The sequence below is a fragment of the Dermacentor andersoni genome, chromosome 1 (genome assembly GCF_023375885.2).
Source record: "Dermacentor andersoni chromosome 1, qqDerAnde1_hic_scaffold, whole genome shotgun sequence".
Classification (NCBI taxonomy): Eukaryota; Metazoa; Arthropoda; class Arachnida; order Ixodida; family Ixodidae; genus Dermacentor; species Dermacentor andersoni.
Genome location: NC_092814.1, coordinates 257,979,734 through 257,999,945, shown reverse-complemented (window position 1 = coordinate 257,999,945; position 20,212 = coordinate 257,979,734). Strand labels below are relative to the sequence as shown.

The 20,212-nt window shown below is 43.6% G+C and overlaps 1 protein-coding gene and 1 long non-coding RNA gene across 8 annotated transcripts in view; one reads left to right on the top strand and one right to left on the bottom strand.

The window, feature by feature from the left end:
* Positions 1 to 10,008, bottom strand: part of LOC126547844 (uncharacterized) — a 38,757-nt gene extending 28,749 nt beyond the window's left edge. For 2 of the 7 annotated variants that reach the window (XM_050195864.3, XM_055063660.2), the window contains exons 1-7: positions 9,589 to 9,813; positions 9,365 to 9,457; positions 9,152 to 9,295; positions 8,534 to 8,632; positions 4,452 to 4,499; positions 4,305 to 4,391; positions 4,140 to 4,223 (exon numbers count right to left, since the gene is read on the bottom strand). In XM_050195864.3, coding sequence (XP_050051821.1) covers positions 4,140 to 4,223; positions 4,305 to 4,391; positions 4,452 to 4,499; positions 8,534 to 8,632; positions 9,152 to 9,295; positions 9,365 to 9,457; positions 9,589 to 9,630 — 597 coding nt within the window. In that variant the 5' untranslated portion in view covers positions 9,631 to 9,813. Of the gene's footprint in view, positions 1 to 4,139; positions 4,224 to 4,304; positions 4,392 to 4,451; positions 4,500 to 8,533; positions 8,633 to 9,151; positions 9,296 to 9,364; positions 9,458 to 9,588; positions 9,824 to 9,913 lie in introns of those variants that run through there. The other 5 variants (XM_055063659.2, XM_055063662.2, XM_055063657.2 and 2 more) reach the window with 5 other exon arrangements.
* Positions 10,009 to 10,359: 351 nt separating this feature from the next.
* On the top strand, positions 10,360 to 13,421 carry LOC129381118 (uncharacterized). The gene is made up of 2 exons (XR_008609350.1): positions 10,360 to 11,595; positions 13,255 to 13,421. It is a non-coding gene; the product is annotated as an uncharacterized lncRNA (long non-coding RNA).
* The last annotated feature ends 6,791 nt before the right edge of the window (positions 13,422 to 20,212 follow it).

Genomic DNA, 20,212 nt, shown 5'->3' with positions numbered 1-20,212 from the left:
TGTCGATTCTTTTGCCTAGTTCGGAAATGGTTTTATCAGTGCTTGAGAGCTGGCTCTTTAGGTTCTGCATGTCTCCAATGAGCTGGGCTTGACCGGAAGAGAAGCCTTTTAGTTCATTTAGTATTTCATTTAGGGTGGGGGGTCCTGGGTTAGTTTCAATGTCTCCGGATAACATAAGTAGCAAAGAACAAACACTGTTAATACAATCAGACATGATACAAACACAGCACTGAGGGCTCAGTAGCTGAATAAGGCATCTATTGCTCGATTTTTTAGCGAAAAGGCGACACTGGTTACTGACCTGCATGGTGAAGAGAAGTGAGTTAAGCCGTGTCGTGGCACAGCCACCGAGCCCACCCGGCTGGCAGGGATGATTTATACGCAGTGTGCCTGATGAAGTCAATGACGGTGTGACCTTGAATTCCTCTTCGAGCGTCCAGTTTCCAGGTTCCAGCGCCGCAGAAACTACAGTGGCCAACGCTGGAAGTAGGCGCCAGTTGTCCACGGTGACGAGGCTAGCTGGGAAAGGGTAGTTCACGTGGATGGCTGATACAGGGCCCAGAAGAATGGGGAACAGCACGAAGGAGATAGCACAAACGAAATCCTGCATGGTGAACAGAAGTGGGTTAAGCCGTGTCGTGGCACAGCCACCGAGCCCACAGAGCGCGCCCGGCTGGCGGGGATGATTTATACGCAGTGGGCCTGATGAAGTTGATGACGGTGTGACCTTGAATTCCTCTTCGAGCGTCCAGTTTCCAGGTTCCAGCGCCGCAGAAACTACAGTGGCCAACGCTGGAAGTAGGCGCCAGTTGTCCACGGTGACGAGGCTAGCTGGGAAAGGGTAGTTCACGTGGATGGCTGATACAGGGCCCAGAAGAACGGGGAACAGCACGCAGGAGATAGCGCAAACGAAATCCTGCATGGTGAACAGAAGTGGGTTAGGTAGAAGTGGTTAAATCCTGCATGGTGAACAGAAGTGGTCGTGGCACAGCCACCAAGCCCACCCATTCGCTTTTGTGTCGACTACAGACGCCTAAACAAGATAACGAGGAAAGACGTTTATCCTCTGCCTCGAATCGATGACGCTCTCGACTGTTTACAAGGCGCAGAATACTTCAGTTCCTTGGATCTGCGCTCCGGGTACTGGCAAGTTCCAATGGCCGAGCCTGACCGTCCGAAAACCGCATTCGTTACACCCGATGGCCTCTACGAGTTTAACGTCATGCCCTTCGGGTTGTGCAACGCGCCTGCTACTTTTGAGCATATAATCAACACCATTCTTCGTGGCCACAAATGGAAGACCTGTTTAGGTTACCTCGACGACATCGTCGTCTTTTCAACAGATTTTCCGACGCACCTCGCTCGCCTGCATGACATTCTGACCTGTCTCGCCTCTGCCGGTCTACAGCTTAACCTCAAAAAGTGCCACTTTGCTGCAAGCAAGCTAACCATATTGGGTCACGTTATCTCAAAAGACGGCGTCCTCCCGGATGCAGACAAGCTCCGATCTGTTGCAGAGTTCCCAAGGCCCACGTCTATCAAAACCCTCAGATGATTTATTGGCTTATGTTCTTATTTTCGTCGCTTCGTACGCAATTTCGCATCCATCATGGCGCCTTTGACAAGTTTACTTTCCGCCAGTAACGGCATAGCAGCATGGTCACCTGAATGTGATGCAGCATTTCAGCAGTTGCGCCACTTGTTGACCTCACCACCGATTCTTCGCCACTACGACCCTGATGCTCCCACGGAAGTCCATACTGACGCCAGCGGAGTTGGCCTTGGCGCGGTCTTAGCGCAACGGAAAGCTGGCTATGATGAATACGTCGTCGCTTATGCGAGCCATACTCTAAAGAAAGCAGAATTAAATTACTCCGTCACAGAAAAGGAGTGTCCAGTGATCATCTGGGCACTAAGCAAGTTTCGCCCATACCTTTACGGCTGTTCTTTCGCCGTTGTTACTGATCATCATGCCCTTTGTTGGCTTTCTTCCTTGAAAGACCCGTCTGGATGCTTGAAACGTTGGGCGCTTCACTTGCAAGAGTACGACATCCACGTCATGTACCGCTCCGGTCGCAAGCACTCCGACGCTGATGCGCTCTCTCGCTCCACCCTGTCACCATTCACCATCACTGACATGCTCACAGAGCAGCGCAAGGACCCACCCTTGCAATGTTACTTGACTACCTTGCTGCTCCGTCTGATGTCCCTTCAACACGAGCACTGCGTCGCCAAACAACCCACTTTTCAGTGCGGGACAACATTCTATATCGCCGAAACTACATGCCCGACGGACGCAAATGGCTCCTCGCTATAACTCGTCATATGCGCTCTGACGTCTGCGCGTCTTTTCACGCTGAGCCCCTAAGCGCTCATGCCGGCGTCCTCAAAACTTACACAAGGTTGCGTCAGCGCTATTATTGGAGAGGCATGTACAACTTTGTGCAAAAGTACATTCAGTCTTGCACTACATGCCAACAAGGCAAGACACCTACACAGCGTTTCACAGGACCGTTGCAGCCGCTACCATGCCCGTCTCGTCCGTTCAACCGCGTCGGCATCGACCTCTACCGCCCGTTTCCATGCAGCGGGCGTCGAAATCGGTGGATTATTGTCGGCGTAGATCACCTCACTCGCTACGCTGAGACTGCAGCACTGCCAGCAGCGACAGCCCGTGACGTTGGTTTTTTCATCCTTCACAATTTGTTCTTCGCCACGGTGCTCCCCGAGAATTACTGAGTGATAGGGGCCGTGTCTTCCTGTCGGAGGGCATCCAAGCCCTCCTCGCTGAGTGCAGGATAATTCATCGCAAATCGACCGCGTACCATCCCCAAACCAACGGTCTGACCGAGCGCTTCCATCGCACACTTGGCCCTTTGTTACGTTCGCGTACAACACCGCGACGCAAGCAACCACCGGCTTTTCCCCCTTTTTCCTTGTGTATGGCCGTGAGCCTTCATGCCCTTTGGACACCATGCTGCCGTACCAACCTGACGCTACAGAGTATACTCCACTTTCCGAAGTCGCCAAAATGCTGAAGATTGCCGTCAGCTGGCACGTGCCCTGACTAGTGAGACTCAAGAACGTCAAAAGACAAGAGATGACCGTGCTCATCAACCACCGCACAACTTTGCTCCTGGTTCGCTTGTGTGGCTTTGGATACCAGCCCACATTCCTGGCCTTTCTTCCAAACTCCTGGCACGTTATCACGGTCCATATCGTATAATCGAGGCCACTTCACCGGTCAACTACATCGTCGAGCCGCTCACAGTGTCACCAGACCTGCGTCGTCGTGGGCGAGAGACAGTACATGTCAACCGCCTGAAACCGTACTACGACCCGCTCATCTTCTCCGCGTCCTGAGTCGCCAGGATGGCTACGCTTCACTCCCGGGGCATTGTAATGAAGCAGACGCACCCCTGTGTATGTGCCATCTGAAGAGGAAGACGAAGGGCCATGCCGTGACCTCGAGCGACCCCCGTGCTTCGGACAGCCCTTGCAGTGCCTTGATTTACCTAGCATTCCACAACATTGTGAACGAGAATAAACCTCATCGCACTGTATTCTTTTCATATTTTGATGTGTAACCCTTTACAATGCTTTATGTGCTTGAAGGTATAATAAATAAGTAAATGTGCAGAAAGCAGAAGCTCATTCACATCCATTTAATTCAGGCTGAACAGGTACTGCATAATCGGTGACCAATTTTTTGGACACATTGAGGACCAAAAAATTACCAAAATGAGGCAGCCTGAAGAAAATTTTCGCAATATTTTGCGTGACTAGCACCGGATGCATCAATGAGTGGCAGCATTTTTGCACTCAGATAAGATAGCGTGCTTGGCACTGTGCCAAGAATGGCGTCACCTGTAGGTACCAATGCGTCTTGTGCTATTAAATTGAAATTGATGGTATCCGAGAAAGTGACGGTCTGAGAATATGGCACACCTTTCTTGGCCACTTGCGGAATGAAGTCACTTATTTTCGGGCGAGTCTGGTATTTCGAAGTCCAGATTTTTCTGACTTTTTGACGGTCCCCATAGAGTCCGAATTATCGGTTAGCGACTGTACAGCTAAACTTAACCCTCTTTGGTGCTTCTTTAAGTGACCAACACTCAGAAGTTGTGCTGCATGCTTACCATTGATGGCTCGACTCCAAGTATCAAGCTTATGATTTCTTCGTGGCCGGACTCCAGAGCAAGTTCCTTAAGATTGCAGCCATTCTGGAAGAAAAGTGTAGGAAGATATCTGAACATTTACAAAGCTAGTGTACGGAAAATCCTGCTTTTTTCAGTTGCACTCACCGTGAGGGCATCAGTGCGGCACCACATGTTAACTATTCTACGTACGTCTGTTATACAATGCTGTTGAATAGCAGCGCATAGTCCAGGCTACAAGAAATATACAAATAAGAATAGACTGTACACTTCTGTTCATCTATATTTTCTTACCTTAAACTTGTTAAGCACCTCTTGCAATAATGTGGGCACGGCGGCAGCCTAGAAACAATTATAACATAGGTCATTGCTTTTTTGGTCAGAACATTGTACCTACTTCTTGTTTTAATTGCATATGTGCCAGTGTTGCCAACCACTTTTTAAAAACGACCTTTAACCTTTAGCCTTTAACCTTGACCATATGCACTAATTTTTTGTAATACTTAACAAAACTTGAATCAGGAACGTTAATGATAAATAACAGGCTGTTGAAATAAATATCTTCAATTGTTGAAGGGGCCATGACATTGAAAGGGGCCATGACGTGAAATTTTCGAGCTTAAATTATGCATGTATGTCAAACCTTATGCATCCCACAGCAAGCTGGCAAAATTTGAGTGCATTCGTTGCAGTAAATAATTTGTATTTGAATTGTTTTAATGACACAGTTGAACCGTAAAGCAGTCTGGTGTCATTAAGTAGTGACAAATAAGCACCCACAGAAACAGCTTCCTCGGGTACTAGAAATCGGTCTCAAAGGCCATGCTTTTGTGTACTGCACGCACCGGAAGTGATTGCAGGAGCTGAAAATACACCATGGCCGCCATGCATTGCTTCATTTTTGCATGTGCGTTTTGGCGCATCTCTGTGGTTTACTACCGATTTTTATCGCGCAAGTGAAGGAATTGCGTGCACAATTCAGCAGTGATGCAATTTTTTTGCTACCACCCAGTGGCTAGAGCGTGTGGAGAATGACATCTGACATGGTCTCGAACTGTTTCAAAGCGGACAACATAGAGGTGGCCGCTGTAGTTCCTGATGTCACACACAGCCTTGCCAAAATGGCGGTTGGTGTCGGTGGCAGGAGTTGAGAGGCAGCGATTTCAAATTGAAATTTCGAGTTAAAATATGTGCTGAGAGCCTAGTTTTTTGTGTGTATAACCATATTGAACCCTCTACTCTCAGTTATAAATATAAACAGAGAACTGTTGGATGACCGTGTCATGGCCCCTTAATTAATTAAAGAAGCCCCATTTTCTAATAATGGAGTTTCCGTCAATTTTACATGTACATTTATCACTCAATGTCTTATGGCTAAAATTCATGAATTTCAGAACCTGCATTATGTTTTGCTTTCGCCTGCAAGGAAGCTATCTGAAAAGCTCCCATACCTTCCGAGGCAACATTTTGCAAATTGCAGTGGTAGAAATATGCAATATTACTTTTCGACGATGGTAAAAAAAGCAAAAGGGTTATTACCGCAAGCAAAATGCAAAAAGTCACTATTAGCAGGTTTCCTTTCTTTCTTTTTTTTTTTTTTTTTTTGAATGAAGTATATTGTCTCACATGGTCGTAACAGACAGTCAACGAAAACAGAAATACCTCATTCCTAATACTCAGGCTAATGTCCCTGCTCAGTGTATTTCCTCAGTATTTATTTATTTATTTATTTACACCCTCGGGGCCCGAAGGCATCACAGGGGGCTGTGGGTTGAGCAGGATAAACAGACAGAATACAATGAGTAAAATGTAATTTTCTAATTATACAAGTTTAGCTGCTGGTAAATAGCAAAAATAACAAGTAGGAGTCTGTAGCATGTAAGCAGCCTTCTAGTTATACAGTATTATGCAGTATTAGATAATATTGCAAAGACTGAAAAGGAATGTGGCGTGTAATTAACAAATTTTGGTTATGCAAACACACAAATATGAAGAGAGTTAAGGACATAAATCTAGGAACTTTTATGGGTAATACAGACTGGAGAAAAAGTCTATCAGTGAGAATCTGCAATCGACAGCCCATCACACACTGAACAGAGAAGATGATGGGAAAGTGGTAATATATTGATACTGCCTGGCACTAAATACTTCCAAACAAAATGGAGTGCATTGCTTGTTTTGGGGAAATGTTTAAAGGAGTTGTACAGCCATGGAGGTGTTTGTGCTGATAATGCAGAGAGCCCGGTGTATGAGTGAATGAGCAAGTAAGCCTAGATTATGGCTGGGGCACACCTATCACTATGCCACAACTGCAGTACTCCCGAGGACTTGAGGAGTGTGTTCAAAGTGGAATTCGTATATGATCGTAAAAACAGCAACGATGGTTATTTATCATTAAGTTGATGGTCCACATGCCCTTTCAGGATGTCAAGGACATCTGGAACTTGAAGCTGTGGCAGTTAATGGAAAATTATGTGCTGATTTTCTATCATCACTGTAAAAAGCTTATGGTGAAGACAATGTACAGAAAAGCTGAATTTCCATGAAGCCTTGCCACAAAGCCTGGAATTGGAAGTTGTAGCCTGCACTAGTATGTGCAAACAATACAGTGGCTTGTAAACTTAAGTTGAGCAGTAATCCATCTGTAAACTTTTAACACCATCAGTAAACAGTTTCGTTTGCATACATTGGCATGCCCTCGTTTTTAAATGTTTTCTTTCATGTAACAGTCCTTTAAAGCTGCTCTGTGGATGTACATGCACAAGTTTTCTGACAAAGGCACAACCAGCAGCTATTTGCATTCCATCTTCTAAGCTACACTGGTGAGTGCTAGGTAGCATGATCAAGCATGCCATGGGACTCCTTCCTGCTCCTTTGAAGCCAGATGGGAAATGGGAAAGCAGGGCACATACAGCTCTGCTTCCCGCACGTCTTTCATATTTATGGCAAGTGACATTACAGTAGCTAGTGATGCACCGACCCTTCGCCTCTGGCTTGGGTTTGTCCAAAGAACGGTCTATGGGAGTGATAAATTTTGTTAGAAATAACCGTTGCACGGTTTTGGGAATTCGAATTCACAGGAGTGTTCGTCTGTTTAGATACATAGGAACTGGCTGGGACCAACAGAGCAGTTAAAATTATTGATCAATTCAAATTAAGAGAATTCGAATTATCAGGATTTCACTGTCATATGGAGACTATGCGAATGCACACTGTCGAGCTGCGGACATGCCTAGCCCACGATTTTGTAGCAATGCCTTCTGCTCAATTGCCACTCTTGTCACCTACTCTTCACAGCCAGCTGATCTCATCGATATAATGAGTGCTGAAAAGGACTGTGAGCATCTATTTTATCAAGCTGCAAACACGCCTAGGTTGCAATTTTGTAGCGATGCCTCCTGCATGATTTTATGCCACTCTTATCATTCACCGTCCACAGTCAGCTGATCTCGCTGATAACGCAAGTGGAGTGGCATTCCGACCACTGATGAAGCTCGAAAAGGAATAGTATTGAAAAAAGCAGCACTACAAATAACGGCCTTAGCCTTTTTTCAATCGTGGAGACATTAGGCTTTTCCATTGTGACGTCTGCTGCTTTGTCTCGGGGTTGCACCCTTGCACCTAAGTTTCGTCTCTGTAGTGGTGACCCTCAACATGAAAGACTGCGTCAGTTTTCGCTCCCACTGATTTCACTCTCTATACAAACTTATAAACCCAGCTTGAATGTTGTCGTTTTGACATGATTGCTCAACTTAAATTTGAATTGCAGAAGGGTGCTCGACTCATTTGAGAAAAGAAGACTTCCAGGACATATTCGCTAACTGGCAGGAACGCTGGGAGTGGTGTATTGCTGTGCAAGGGGACTATTTTGAAGGTGATAGTGTTTGAATGAACATTAATAAATTGCTCTCTTTAAAACAGAGCCAGTCGCAAAACTTTTTTATGCTATCTTGTATATCGCAATCATCTCAAATGTCAACTATCATACCATTGCCATACTTCTTAGTAAACTTGTTTTTCGTTCATTCATTGCTGGCTCAATAGAAATGCACAGCTTAACTTTAGTGAAAGCATTAGTGATAATACAGGAGGTAATGCTTGAGAAAGCACACACTGACCATTGCCATTTCATGTATGTACTTACATACTTGTGAGTGTATTCGATCAGTTTTGGAAGATAAGTAACCCTACTGAACTGTCCAGCTGCCAGTGTCACATGCTCAAAATAATACGTACATATTTATATTTTGTTATACATGTTTGCAGTGCGTTCACTCGATGTCTGCCTTGCCATCCTAATCGCTGCCACAAGTTTTTATCAAAAAGTGTGTGTGTGCATGCATGCACGTCTACGTGCAGAGTAATTAAGTACTCACACATATGTCATCAGGTGGATTTGGAGAACACTGAAGTAATATCTTGAAAAGGTGTGGGTCTGAATTCTGGATGGCATAGTGCATAGGAGTTCTGCCCATCTGAAGCACAATAACACATATAATAATAAATGTACATTGGCAAGTTTTCCTCTGCTAGGTATCAAGTTATATATTATATATTAAAAAATGGGGAGGGGGATGCAAGTCTACATACAGAACTATGAAACGTTTCGACATTATATGGAAGTGGATTAAGCAGGAAGCTGGACAATATTATATATCTGCGGCTAACAATTAAATTAATGTACGTTAATCTCACACGAAGCACAGAAATGTGGAAATATATACATGATGATTCATTTTAAGGGATAGAATATTGTTTAATTTCGTCATATCCCAAACACCTTTAATTTACCTTATTATGAGGTGACATTCTAACGCAATTAGCTTACACGAAATGCAGTTAACTTCGTAGATTTGTCTGCGACATAACGCGGCGTCACCGCATTAGGTATCTGCTTGAGATGCTACCATGAGGATCATGTAAACTTGTACACACAAAACTCAGCGTACATACATAGCTCCTGCCAGGAGAAACTGGATAACTTTCAAGCTTACCGAATCGCGGAGGTCGGGGCGAAGCCCTTCGTCGGAAAGCATATAAATGATGTTGCGCCGACGTTTCTGCCTTAAAGCACTGTCTTGTGGTGACAATGTACTGAAATTTTGCTTAGCCAGCAGATGAAGGAAGTTTTCGCCATCCTTAAAAGAAGTGGGTAGCATGAATTAAGGTGCTTGATCAGCGATTGAGCGTTTTCACGTACTACTCACATTGTTGGTGATGGTAAATGGAGCATTGTCATCTAGGAGTCGGCGAACAGATAATTCATCGCCTGTTGTAACCGCATCAAAGAGGGCCGATTCCTTGAGTGCCAAGAGAGGGAGAAATACTTCAGTGCTTTTTGCAAACCAAAAGCTCTACAAATGTTGAATTCGTCTTTTCCGCACAACAGCTTGTATGTGCAGAAAAGCCTATCTTCTGTTTCGATAGTTACCGTAATATCGAACGGCATCGGATACATAAACATCACCTGCATATCTTAGACACCGTGTTCTCCCTGGGCATGTGGATAAACTTTAGTCGGCGCATGCATTCGAGCGTCATTAATGCTGCACAAACGAAGTTCTAGCACAAACGCGCCGCCCGCGCGCAGCTGATCACTGTGAACAGTGCCTCCTTCGCTCGTTTTCCCAAAGTTTTCCCATTGGAGCGAAGGTCATGGCCTCCGAGATTGGTGCGCACCGGCTAGCATAGAGTTTCTCATAGAGTTTCCTACAAAATTACTAGAGGGAACTCTGGCGCTGCAATCGTTGTCCTACCATGGGAATGATGGGACGAGACTTTTCTTCCACCAATCCTCCAATCGCCTCTTACTGATGTCTATTGCGGACCTGTTTGCTTAGGCCGTGTCTGCTGTGCCCAGGGCACAGCAGACGAAAGGTGCCCGAAATCAGTGCCCGAAATGTCTACGTTCACCTATGACGTCACGTCCGCTATAACCCATGATGTCACATCCGCTCATTTTCATGGCGGCCGTCTTACGGAGCCGGCTGCGCTGCGAAACTGTCCGTATTCCCTGCCCACTTAGAGCGTGAGTAATTCATCTTTCCACGCTATATGCGTGTAATAACGGATTGGGGCTGTGAGCAGTTTGATGCGTTACCATTAGGTACCTTGTGCGCATATTTTGCCTCCTGGCCGCGTCAAATTGCAGCCGGCATGTGGAATGGGCCGTGGCATATTATATGGAGCTGCTCATGTGAGTGGTATTGCCTCCGTCAGGATCGTCAGTGCGTGCACAGAACCATTCAGTAGTCTGGTTCAGGGAGGATGCGCGAAAGAACGAGGACGTAAGAAAACACTGGCATGACGAGCTGTTCCGTCAGATCGCGTTACATCGCGCTTTTTTTCTAAGACCATCTCGCTCGAGCGAGAGGATCTTAGAACAGCATTACTACTGCTTTTTTACAGCTTTGCTGCTGCTCATTTAATCGTCACCTACATTCTTTTAATAATACAAATGACATCGCTGCGCGGAAGAGCGTCTCTTGAAGTTTCCAAACAATAGCCAATGCCGCCGTGCCTGCTGCATACACGCTTGCTTTTCCTAACGCAGTTAAGACGCGGCACTAGCTCTGCTACTGCGTGATACAGGGTCACTGTGATAAGAAAATTAAAAAGAACAAACGAAATTAAGGCAGAAAATGTCAAACGTCGCCAAGCGTGATAGACGGACCTGCCTCGCTAGATGAGTTGAAGAAATCGGGGTCCTGAAGTCAGCTTCGCCGCAGTAGACTAGTGTTACGCACTGAAGCATGTCAGAACTGAAGAGTGACCGCTTTCACCGACATAAATAATATGTGTTCCGTAATGATGTACGCGTGCACCTGCCGTCTCCTGTTACATTACGCGCGCCGAGGCGCCTAAGTGTACTGGCCGGCCTTCAGCGCTATTTCGGACGTGGCTGTGATGCTTTGAACCGTTGGTTTGTCGACCTCGTAAGCCAGTTAATGTTTACACGGCCATTTTTTTCTGAGCTGTTGATTTCTTCCATAACAGCTACGTAATTTCGTAGTTTCCCGTTCAACTGCTTTGGTCATATGCGAGTCAAGGTTGTTCTCTTTAGCCGAGCGCAGTTTTCGAAAGCGAAACGACGCTTTTGCATCAGCATATAGTGCCGTCGCCCATTTACAACACAGTCAATCAATGTAATTTTGTATGTCACTGGGAAACCGCCGAACGCAGGGAACTCACTCGCATGCGGGGAACTGCATAACTAGCCACGGGATTACCGTGCCTCTTGGGAAGCTGCTTTGCATCAAAGGCCAGGTACCCTTGCTATGATTCACCGCAAAATATTTTGTATGTCTAACCGCTTAACATATTTGTATTGCGGTGAAGCTAACCTTACGGAACCGAATTTCGCAACGCTTTTTAGACTCCTGCATCTCTACCAGCCACTACCAAACGCTTGTCGGTACGTCTCTTGGCAAAGGTCCAGGTAAATCTCGCCCTGTTTGGAGTTGGGGGGACTCACGTATATGAAAACTGCCAAGGAAAGCAGTTGCCCTGATGAATTCACGCTCCCCTGTCGAAACATTTGCACCAGCCTGTTCGACCACCGTTATCACCGCAACATATTTGTGTGTTGCGGTGAAGCATGCCGATATTGGGAAAGAGTTACGTGAATCTGGAATGTATGGTTTCTGTCAGCGACGAACCTAATGTTCTACTCTCATCCCTAATGTTCTACTCTCATCAAAGCAGATTTTCGTGGCAGGATGCATGATGTCTTGAGAACTTTTGTTGGCTAAAGCCATACATACCAGGTTAGCTCTTGTCACAATAATACGCTTTACCACAATACACAAGAGGCCTCGCTGCAGGACACGCCCGCCGTAGTTAGCCAAAACCTTATGTGATGGTTCACTGCAAAACACCTCCTGTATTGCGGTGAATCGTAATAAAGCACATTTGTCAGTTTAGAATTTAAAGACCCTTGCCCTTCGCTTTTGTAATAATATGACTCAGTTTAATGAGAACATGTATTCACTGCTAAAAACATCCACATTGAAATGGAGATATGAACACTGATGGCAGCCTGTGTGATGTTTTATCCCTTTACTTTTTTGTGTACTGTCACGCTGCCATTATTAAATTTTCCTGTACTTTGTTAGGTGCTCATGTACATAACATTAGATCACAAAGAGCCACTGTGTAATTAGTGTTCAAGGACCAGTGTGATGGCTTTACTCAAGAAAGGTTTGGGTTATGTTGTTGTGAAGGTTTTTTTTTAGAGGTAGCTTTCTGAGAAGAAATCATATGTCAGGAAATAGATCTCAATGGCACAGTAATCTTGGCTGCCTTTTGCTCAAACATGCCCTAGACATAATTGAGTGATTTGCACTTGCAACTGGACAGCAGCCGTAGCTTGCTTGGGAGACCAGTGATATGGCATATTTTATCAAACTAGGTGACACATAGCATTACCAGTCCGAATAGAGACCTGTTGAAATTTTTGTCACCTTTAACACCTACATTTTCGACCATGAATTCAGAAAAATCTGTAGCACATTTATAACCTAGATTTTAAATGCTGTATAAGTTGGCTTCTTGTTCACTGCAGCTGTGCTCGGGTTCTGTCCAAACGGGAGAGCACTTCTGCACAGCTTATTAGGGAATATTCTTATTTACATACCTTCTTTTTATTTATCTCGCCTACAATCCCAATCAAATGTTTATGGCACATGAATGTGCTGTGCATGAATCTAACTTACAGTGCCATGTTCAACAGCACAGTGCATGTAGCTTGTGTTGGTTCATTCAAGCTAAGCATTGCTACAGCCTTTAACTGTAGGTATCATGGTATGAGAGCAGAGAAATGGATATGCAAAGACAGTTGGGCACATTGAGACAACATCTTTGTTGTGTGTGAAAAGGTGACAGATACACAATATGGGGAGAACGCATGCACTTTCATATTTTCTCGCGCACAAAAAAAGCCGGAGGAATAAGGTTTCTTCACTGTGCCATAGAAACTATATGTTTGCTCTCAAAGGTAATTCTGATTCATTGGATATGTTCCTGTGCTGTGTTTATTTTCTTGAGTGTGCTTTAGTTTTTGCACGTTAATGTTTCAAACTCGTTTTTATTTTCACAGACTGAACATCCCACGTCTTGGTTTGACTTCCTGGTACAGGATACTTGCACTTAGCATGGAGTGATGAAGCAGAGCAGTGTACTTTTATTAAATGTGCAGATTTTAGCAGTATAACAGCAGTTCATTAAAAAAACATGTGTGCTGAAAATAAAGTGTTCTTACCCACATTCCTCGTTGTCTATTTATTTATTTATTAATACTGTCAACCCTCATAGAGGGTCATAACAGAGAGGACAATACAATTACATAAATCAAATATGGACAATGTCAATGCACGTAAAGTTGCTTAACACTTGTCAATTCACAGTTAATAAGATGTTCACTTGAATGCTGTTCAGCACACTTCTGACATTTATCAAAATACGTACAATGAATATCAAGTCGCACATATCACTTGGCACTTCAAAACTAAATCGAAAACTCCCATAAATATGCCTCAGCAGCATTTTCAAAGTCGGTGACATCCTTTAGGCTAACAATAGCGTTTGGCAATTGGTTGCACATTTCTATTGCATCCAGGAAAAATGAGTATCGATGTGTATCACTGTTGGTATGGTCCGGCTTTATGACGTAGTCGTGGTTAGTTCGCGGGTATCTTTTGCCTGGAGCATGTAGATATTTGAGCTTATCAATCTTAAGTTGATCCTGCATTATTTGATAAAGCACCTTCAGCCTATATTTTTTCCTACGTACCTTAAGAAGATCGAAGTTGCAACGCTGTAACATAAGCGTGACCGATTCCTTCCTTCGGTATGTCGAACAAATAAAACGCGCCGCCAGACTCTTTCCAACTTCCTCTTAAGCGTCACTTGATGGGGACTCCAAACAACGCTGAATATTCTAGTATCATCCTAATGAAGGCGGTGTATGCAATAAGTTTTACATTACGCGATGCACGTTCCAGTTTTTTTTTCTAAGAAAATATAACTTTTGATAGGCAGTTATGCAGACGTTATCTATATGTTGGTTCCATGTCAATTTTGCTCATATTCCTGTATTCTCTTCAGCAAAACCACTTATATGGGGAACTGATCATGATAAGTGCTCATGAGCATTTTAAAGAACAGCCTTGAATCCTACTCATGCACTGGTAAAATGTATAGATGCAGTGAAATTGAAACAGAAGGCAAAATAGCAAACATGATGCAGTATTTGTCAGACAATTATGTCGGCAATTTTTGCATAAAACGATTTACTTAGAGCATACTAGCACTACAAAGCACCCATCTTTTTTGTTAGGCACACATTACTACAAGGTCTTTAAAGGTGGCCACAAGAGAGATGCTGGCTTTAATGAGGAACTATAGAGGTTAAAGGCAGCCATGGAAATGTATTAAGAAATTATGCAATGCATAGCATTTACTCAGTTCATAGAGCTTCCAAAGTTGCCATAAGGCCTTGATAGCTGTGGATGAGGGAACAGTTGTAGCCCTATTTGGAGCATGAGAAATGAACATTAAGATCGAAACATAAGTAACAACTCGTAATGCAATTAAAAAATCTTGCTATACTTTTAAAAAGACAGTGAAATTAAATTAGTAACACAATTTCCTTGTCTTTTTACTTCATTTAGGTTCAATATACTTATTTTAGTAACACAAAAAAGCAGAGTGGTGAAGCACATAAAAAAATGCTAGTCTGTTTTTATATTCTGTTTTCTCTAAATTCAAAGTTCAGTAAAGTTAACTTAGAAAGCTACGGTGAAGCCATTGCTTCAGCCTGTATGGTGCATAACAGCAGCAATCGCCAGCCTAACTGCTTGGGTTTACAGTGCCTTATTTGAATTGTATACCTTTTAAGTGCTGAGCTACTGGAAGATTGATTAAGGTGACCAACATGCTGAACCAGTAGTTTACTGAGTAAAATACATGGAGAAGGGTGGAAAGATAGGACAGAGAACAGGGGATGTATTCTGTGTCCACCTAGTGGAAATGTCCATTTCATCCGCTCCTGAAGTTCTGATTGGCTGGGCTGGCGTATGCATGAGAAGGAGACATGCTCCCCCAGCTACTTTGCACTTCAGCAGAAGAGGATATGGACATGTCCACTAGGTGAATACTTACAAAGCTATTTAATAAAGTACTTCTGTAACCAACATGCCTGCTATGCCATCCTTGCTTTCAATGTCTGTCTTAGTAAAAGTGTGAAAGAGCCAGGTTTGTGCATGAAAAGTTTTCCTGAGGGTGTGTGCCTTGAAGCCCGTAGTGGTAATCACAGGAAACGGGGGTGGATCCAGAGTAGCACCAAAGGGCAAGCCTTCATCGAAACAAATATGGAGGGAAGTGACTGCATGCTCAAACTTGTCAGCTCACAAGTTTGCCAAGACCAAGTGATATCAGAAGTTGATGAAGCCTACATAGTTAATGTATAACCGCTTAGGCCAAAATTATTTAGATACTTTTTATGAGGACTACATATTTACTGGAAATCTCAAAATAATTATGTTAGTGCGGAATACCTTCCACTAGTTGTGACGTCCTTGAAAGAATGAAAATGTTTGAGTTGTACTTGTGTGGTGCATGAAGTTACTTTAAAAAAAAAAACTCAGCAATGGAAACAAAATGCAAAGAGTAGTATTCGAAATAAATTGCCACCTCTTTAGGGCTAGATGAATTCAAATAATAATAATAAGCAAATGAAGATCGGGCATACAAGATAGATGTTTCGGCTCGCACTTGAAAGCCTTGTTCACAAAGATTGTGAACAAAGCTCCAGTTGAACCAGTTCATATTTTTCATTTTTATGGTTGGCATCTAATTTTAAACTACTTACCGTGCCTCTTTTGACAAAACCAGACAGGCTGCCGTCAAACTCTTCACTACTTCAATGCAAATAATTGGAGGTTGGCAAATACATTTTTCTAATAGGAATAGTAGGTAACGAATAGTCAAACACTGATGCATACAGTTACAGCAGGCATATTTATCTTGGAATTCAGCACCATGCTTATATTGTCTAGTAAAAAAAGGACAGCTATCAAGGAAGATTAGAATTATTTTTAAGCAAAAGTAATTATACCTCATATACTTGAAGCAGATGTAGTGCTTCTGAAGAATCACGTCCAAACTGCACACACTAAAACATTAAGCTGGGATATTCAAAAAGACAAGTACATGTTTTGCTCGCCAAGTGACCTTTAGTGTGCTCAATTATGTAAAGTGTGCTATTATATGATTAATGTAATTTGCTAATGTAAAGAAAGAACAAGCCAGGATCTCTTGCTTCATATATATGCGCTGAATCAAGAAGGTAATTAAGGAAGAAGAACACCAGAAATAAACACGAATATTTGTGTGCTTTCTGGCATAAAATAATTCTCATGTAAGCCACATAACATGCTTTCCAAAGCATCCCCTACCTTAACTTATAGCTGCATCACATGAAGGCACTTTCTAAGAACACACATGCTTCATGATCATTCACTGTGTTAGTGACTCCCACTGAAGTAGACTGAGAACATATCTGGGCATTGCATTCAATGACTGATGTAAAGTGAAAAGACTGCTGCTTGTAGGTATGAATGAACCAAGTGAATAAGAAATATAGGTTCTCAAACTTCTAGTAGTAAGTGTGGCAGCACTTAAGAAAAACATATTGCAACTAAAAATTCCAACACATGATGAAATAACTGAAATAGCTAGGGAGAGTTTAATAGACCAATAAACAGGAAACTGCAAACTCCCAACATTTCTGAATGCTTTTCTTCACATGTACTCACCTCATAAGTATGACTTCCCTTAATGCTCGAACCTCTGCCTTAATTTCATAATTCCCCATTCTCACTGCTTCACTCATGCTGATTGACATCTAGCACAAAGGTTGGCGAAAGTAGCTGAGCATGTGCATGTGTTGTGAGGCAAGCTGCCCACATCTGGTAGCCGCATGCCAATTTCTCAGAGTAGATGAAAGGGAAGCCTTGAGGGTAAGCCATAGAGAAGACCTTGGTTCAATGATAACTGAAAACACCAACATGGAAAATTTGGACTGCCCACAGAATCAGCAGAATTGACATAGCTTGGAAAAACTGAAAAGATGCATTATAATATTTATGTTACACAGGTTCCAGTCAAGTTGAAGATTTTCACTGTCTAATAAACTTATAAGACAATACATGACCAGCAATACTGTATGGAACCTAAACAATTTTAATAAAGTCACCTAGAAGTCAGGATGGAGAAGTGACTGAATTGAGGATGCTAAAATGGATGAGGTGGAGGCAGATTGTGAAGACAGGTCTTAAAAAATTAACATTCAACACACACTTAAGTTGGCAAAGATTGGACTCAATGTTCAAGAAGAAATTGACTAAGATAATTTATTGGTATACATACATGAGAGAGCAGCAACAATACAGCAGAGATAACTGTCATTCAAGAGGAAAGGACGTCAGTCTAAAAATTAACATTTGATCAGAAGAATGGTTATGCATGGGCTTAGGCTCATGTACAATTATGTATGGTACGCATGATGTCAGAGCTGCATAGCATAAGGAACTGTGGCCTTACATGCCTCGATTATGAAATGATGTGGGCCAAGAGTGGAACAAGGATAGCATCAAGAGGGGGCCTCCTCCAAAATGAGAACGGTAGGGAAACGGGACGAGAGAGATTTTCTGCGCAACAGATACAGAGTCACATGAGTCATAGTCATATGAGTCATAGTCATAGAAACCATGACCCAAGGAGCTGCACAACAAGGTATATAAAATCAAATCTCTATACAGTTAAACCTCAGTATAACGAAATTCTCGATATAACGAAGTATTTAACTTTTCATAACCTCTTCTCCATAGAACACCATGCATTTAGAGCATCAATATAAAGAAGTGTGTTTGTGTGCAATTTCAATATAAAGAAATATCGCTTCTGCCGCAGAGGAGTACCAATTGAGACAATCAATGGTAACTTCCGCGGACGCAGATAGTCAAATGACTGAATTACAAGCGGCTGCTTGCAAACGCACCTCTCAAACTGCGTGCAGCGCGACAAGAACAACAGCTTGGAGCCGCATCATGTTCCGTATAAATTAAGTCCAAGTGCGATCAGATCCTATCGCGCCCCGCGCACTTGTGCTTTAGGTGCGAGTGAAAGTGTGCGAGGGTGAGACAAGAAAGATGGTGGCTTCATAAGTGCGGCTTCCCCACGCGAGCAATGGCAAAGTGGGGAAGGAAAGCGAGCTCGCGGTAACGCGATCAAGCGCGCGCGAGGGGGCGGAGTGGGGGGGGGGGGGGGTAAGTTGGCGCGCGTCTCGGCCATGACTGCGCGTGGCTGTAAGCGCGGCTGAGCGCATACGCAGCCGCGCACCCTGCTCTAGAGGTAATCTGCTGCGTGTGGAAAGAGCGGGCATGCCAAGACGGGGTGGCATCATGTAAGCTGTTTTCCGGCACGTTTAGTATTGAAGGTTGCGCAATCCCGAGTTTTGATGACCCGTTGGAACGAGAAGCAGACGAAGCATTCGCTCCCAGCTGCCGGCGCTTTTCATGATAGCGTCGTCGCAGTGCGACCGGGCGACGCTTTGGGGGCGGAGTGCACGCGAAAGCATGGCGTCACTTAGTTCGTACCGCTGATGTGAAGATATCGCACGACCGGCTTTATTACTAAAGCCGGTCGTGAGATATCAACGTGGCATGAAACCGTATCATTCATCGCTGACTCCTAAATTCGTCAAAATAAAATGTTTTCTCATTCAAACTTGCTTTTTTTTATTGCCCAATAATTCGGGAAATTGCATGGCCCCTTTCCGTGCAACAAAAATCGATCGACGACTGTACTCATTTGCATAACAGATCGAATTTCAATACAAGGAAATTTCTATATAACGAAGCGAATTGCCGATTTTACCTACTTTGTTATATCAAGGTTTGTATAACGAAATTTCCTGTTCTCTACACGGGGGTGGCAATGTGGGCTTGTTCGTTGATCATCATGGAACGGCATGTAGTGTAGCGCAGCAAAAACACGAACACAAGAAGAAATGAAACACAGACACAAGCGCCTAATTATGTCTGTGTTTTGCTTTTTCTTGTGTCCTTGTTTTCGTTGCATTACACTACATGACATTCAATACTTTCACTGTCACATTCATGAGCACTGAAAACCTAGAATCAACTAATATCTTGTCTGATTTGCCATAATTAAAAAGAAAAATGTGGGTATAGTAGGTCTAATTGAGTTCTGGTGATTTTAGCATCACTGACATATAGCTTTTAAGAATGTTTAATCGTTTCTTCCGTTAAGGCAGAGTACATGCTCAACTGCTACAATAAGTGTGAACGTAGGCAAAAACGACATTTTTGGCTCTTGCATCAATTTTATGGCATGTTGCGTGATCTAATCAAGTGGTTTCAATTTGACGAAATTCTCGATTTAACAAAATAAAACCTCACACCCAATAAAATTTATTAACTAGACTTACTGTACTTTATAACCAAAGTACTGTATAACTATAAGCAGCTACAGCTGCCATGAGTGGCGAGCAGAATTTAAAAGAAATTGCTTTAGTCAAAACACGCCGAGCGCTGCTGCTAAAGTACGCGCCACATGCATTGGGCAACTGTGGGAACCACGGTACCACACGCAGTTATTCAAAGCAGCACATAAAAGTGCCGCGGACTCAAATTGGTTAGTAAATGCATTCGGAACCAGTCTTTCGATTACTCAATATATCAGCCACACACTCGCATAGCACGGCCACGTGGCAAACGCGGCCATGCGGACGCTTCACTATGCGCGGATCAGCTGGTTGCAATATTGGGGCACTCTATGGGTGCATGTTTAAAGCACAGCGTTTTTTGCCTATCGCGTGATCGTTGCGGGTGCTCCATGGCTGAGTGTATTGCATGGTACAGAATTGGCCCCAGTACCAAAAGTACACAGGTAGGGCGGTCCGTGCAGATGAAGCGTGAACGCGAGCTCAACATAACCACGTCGTCATTATTCTGTAGTGATTATTTATGCGA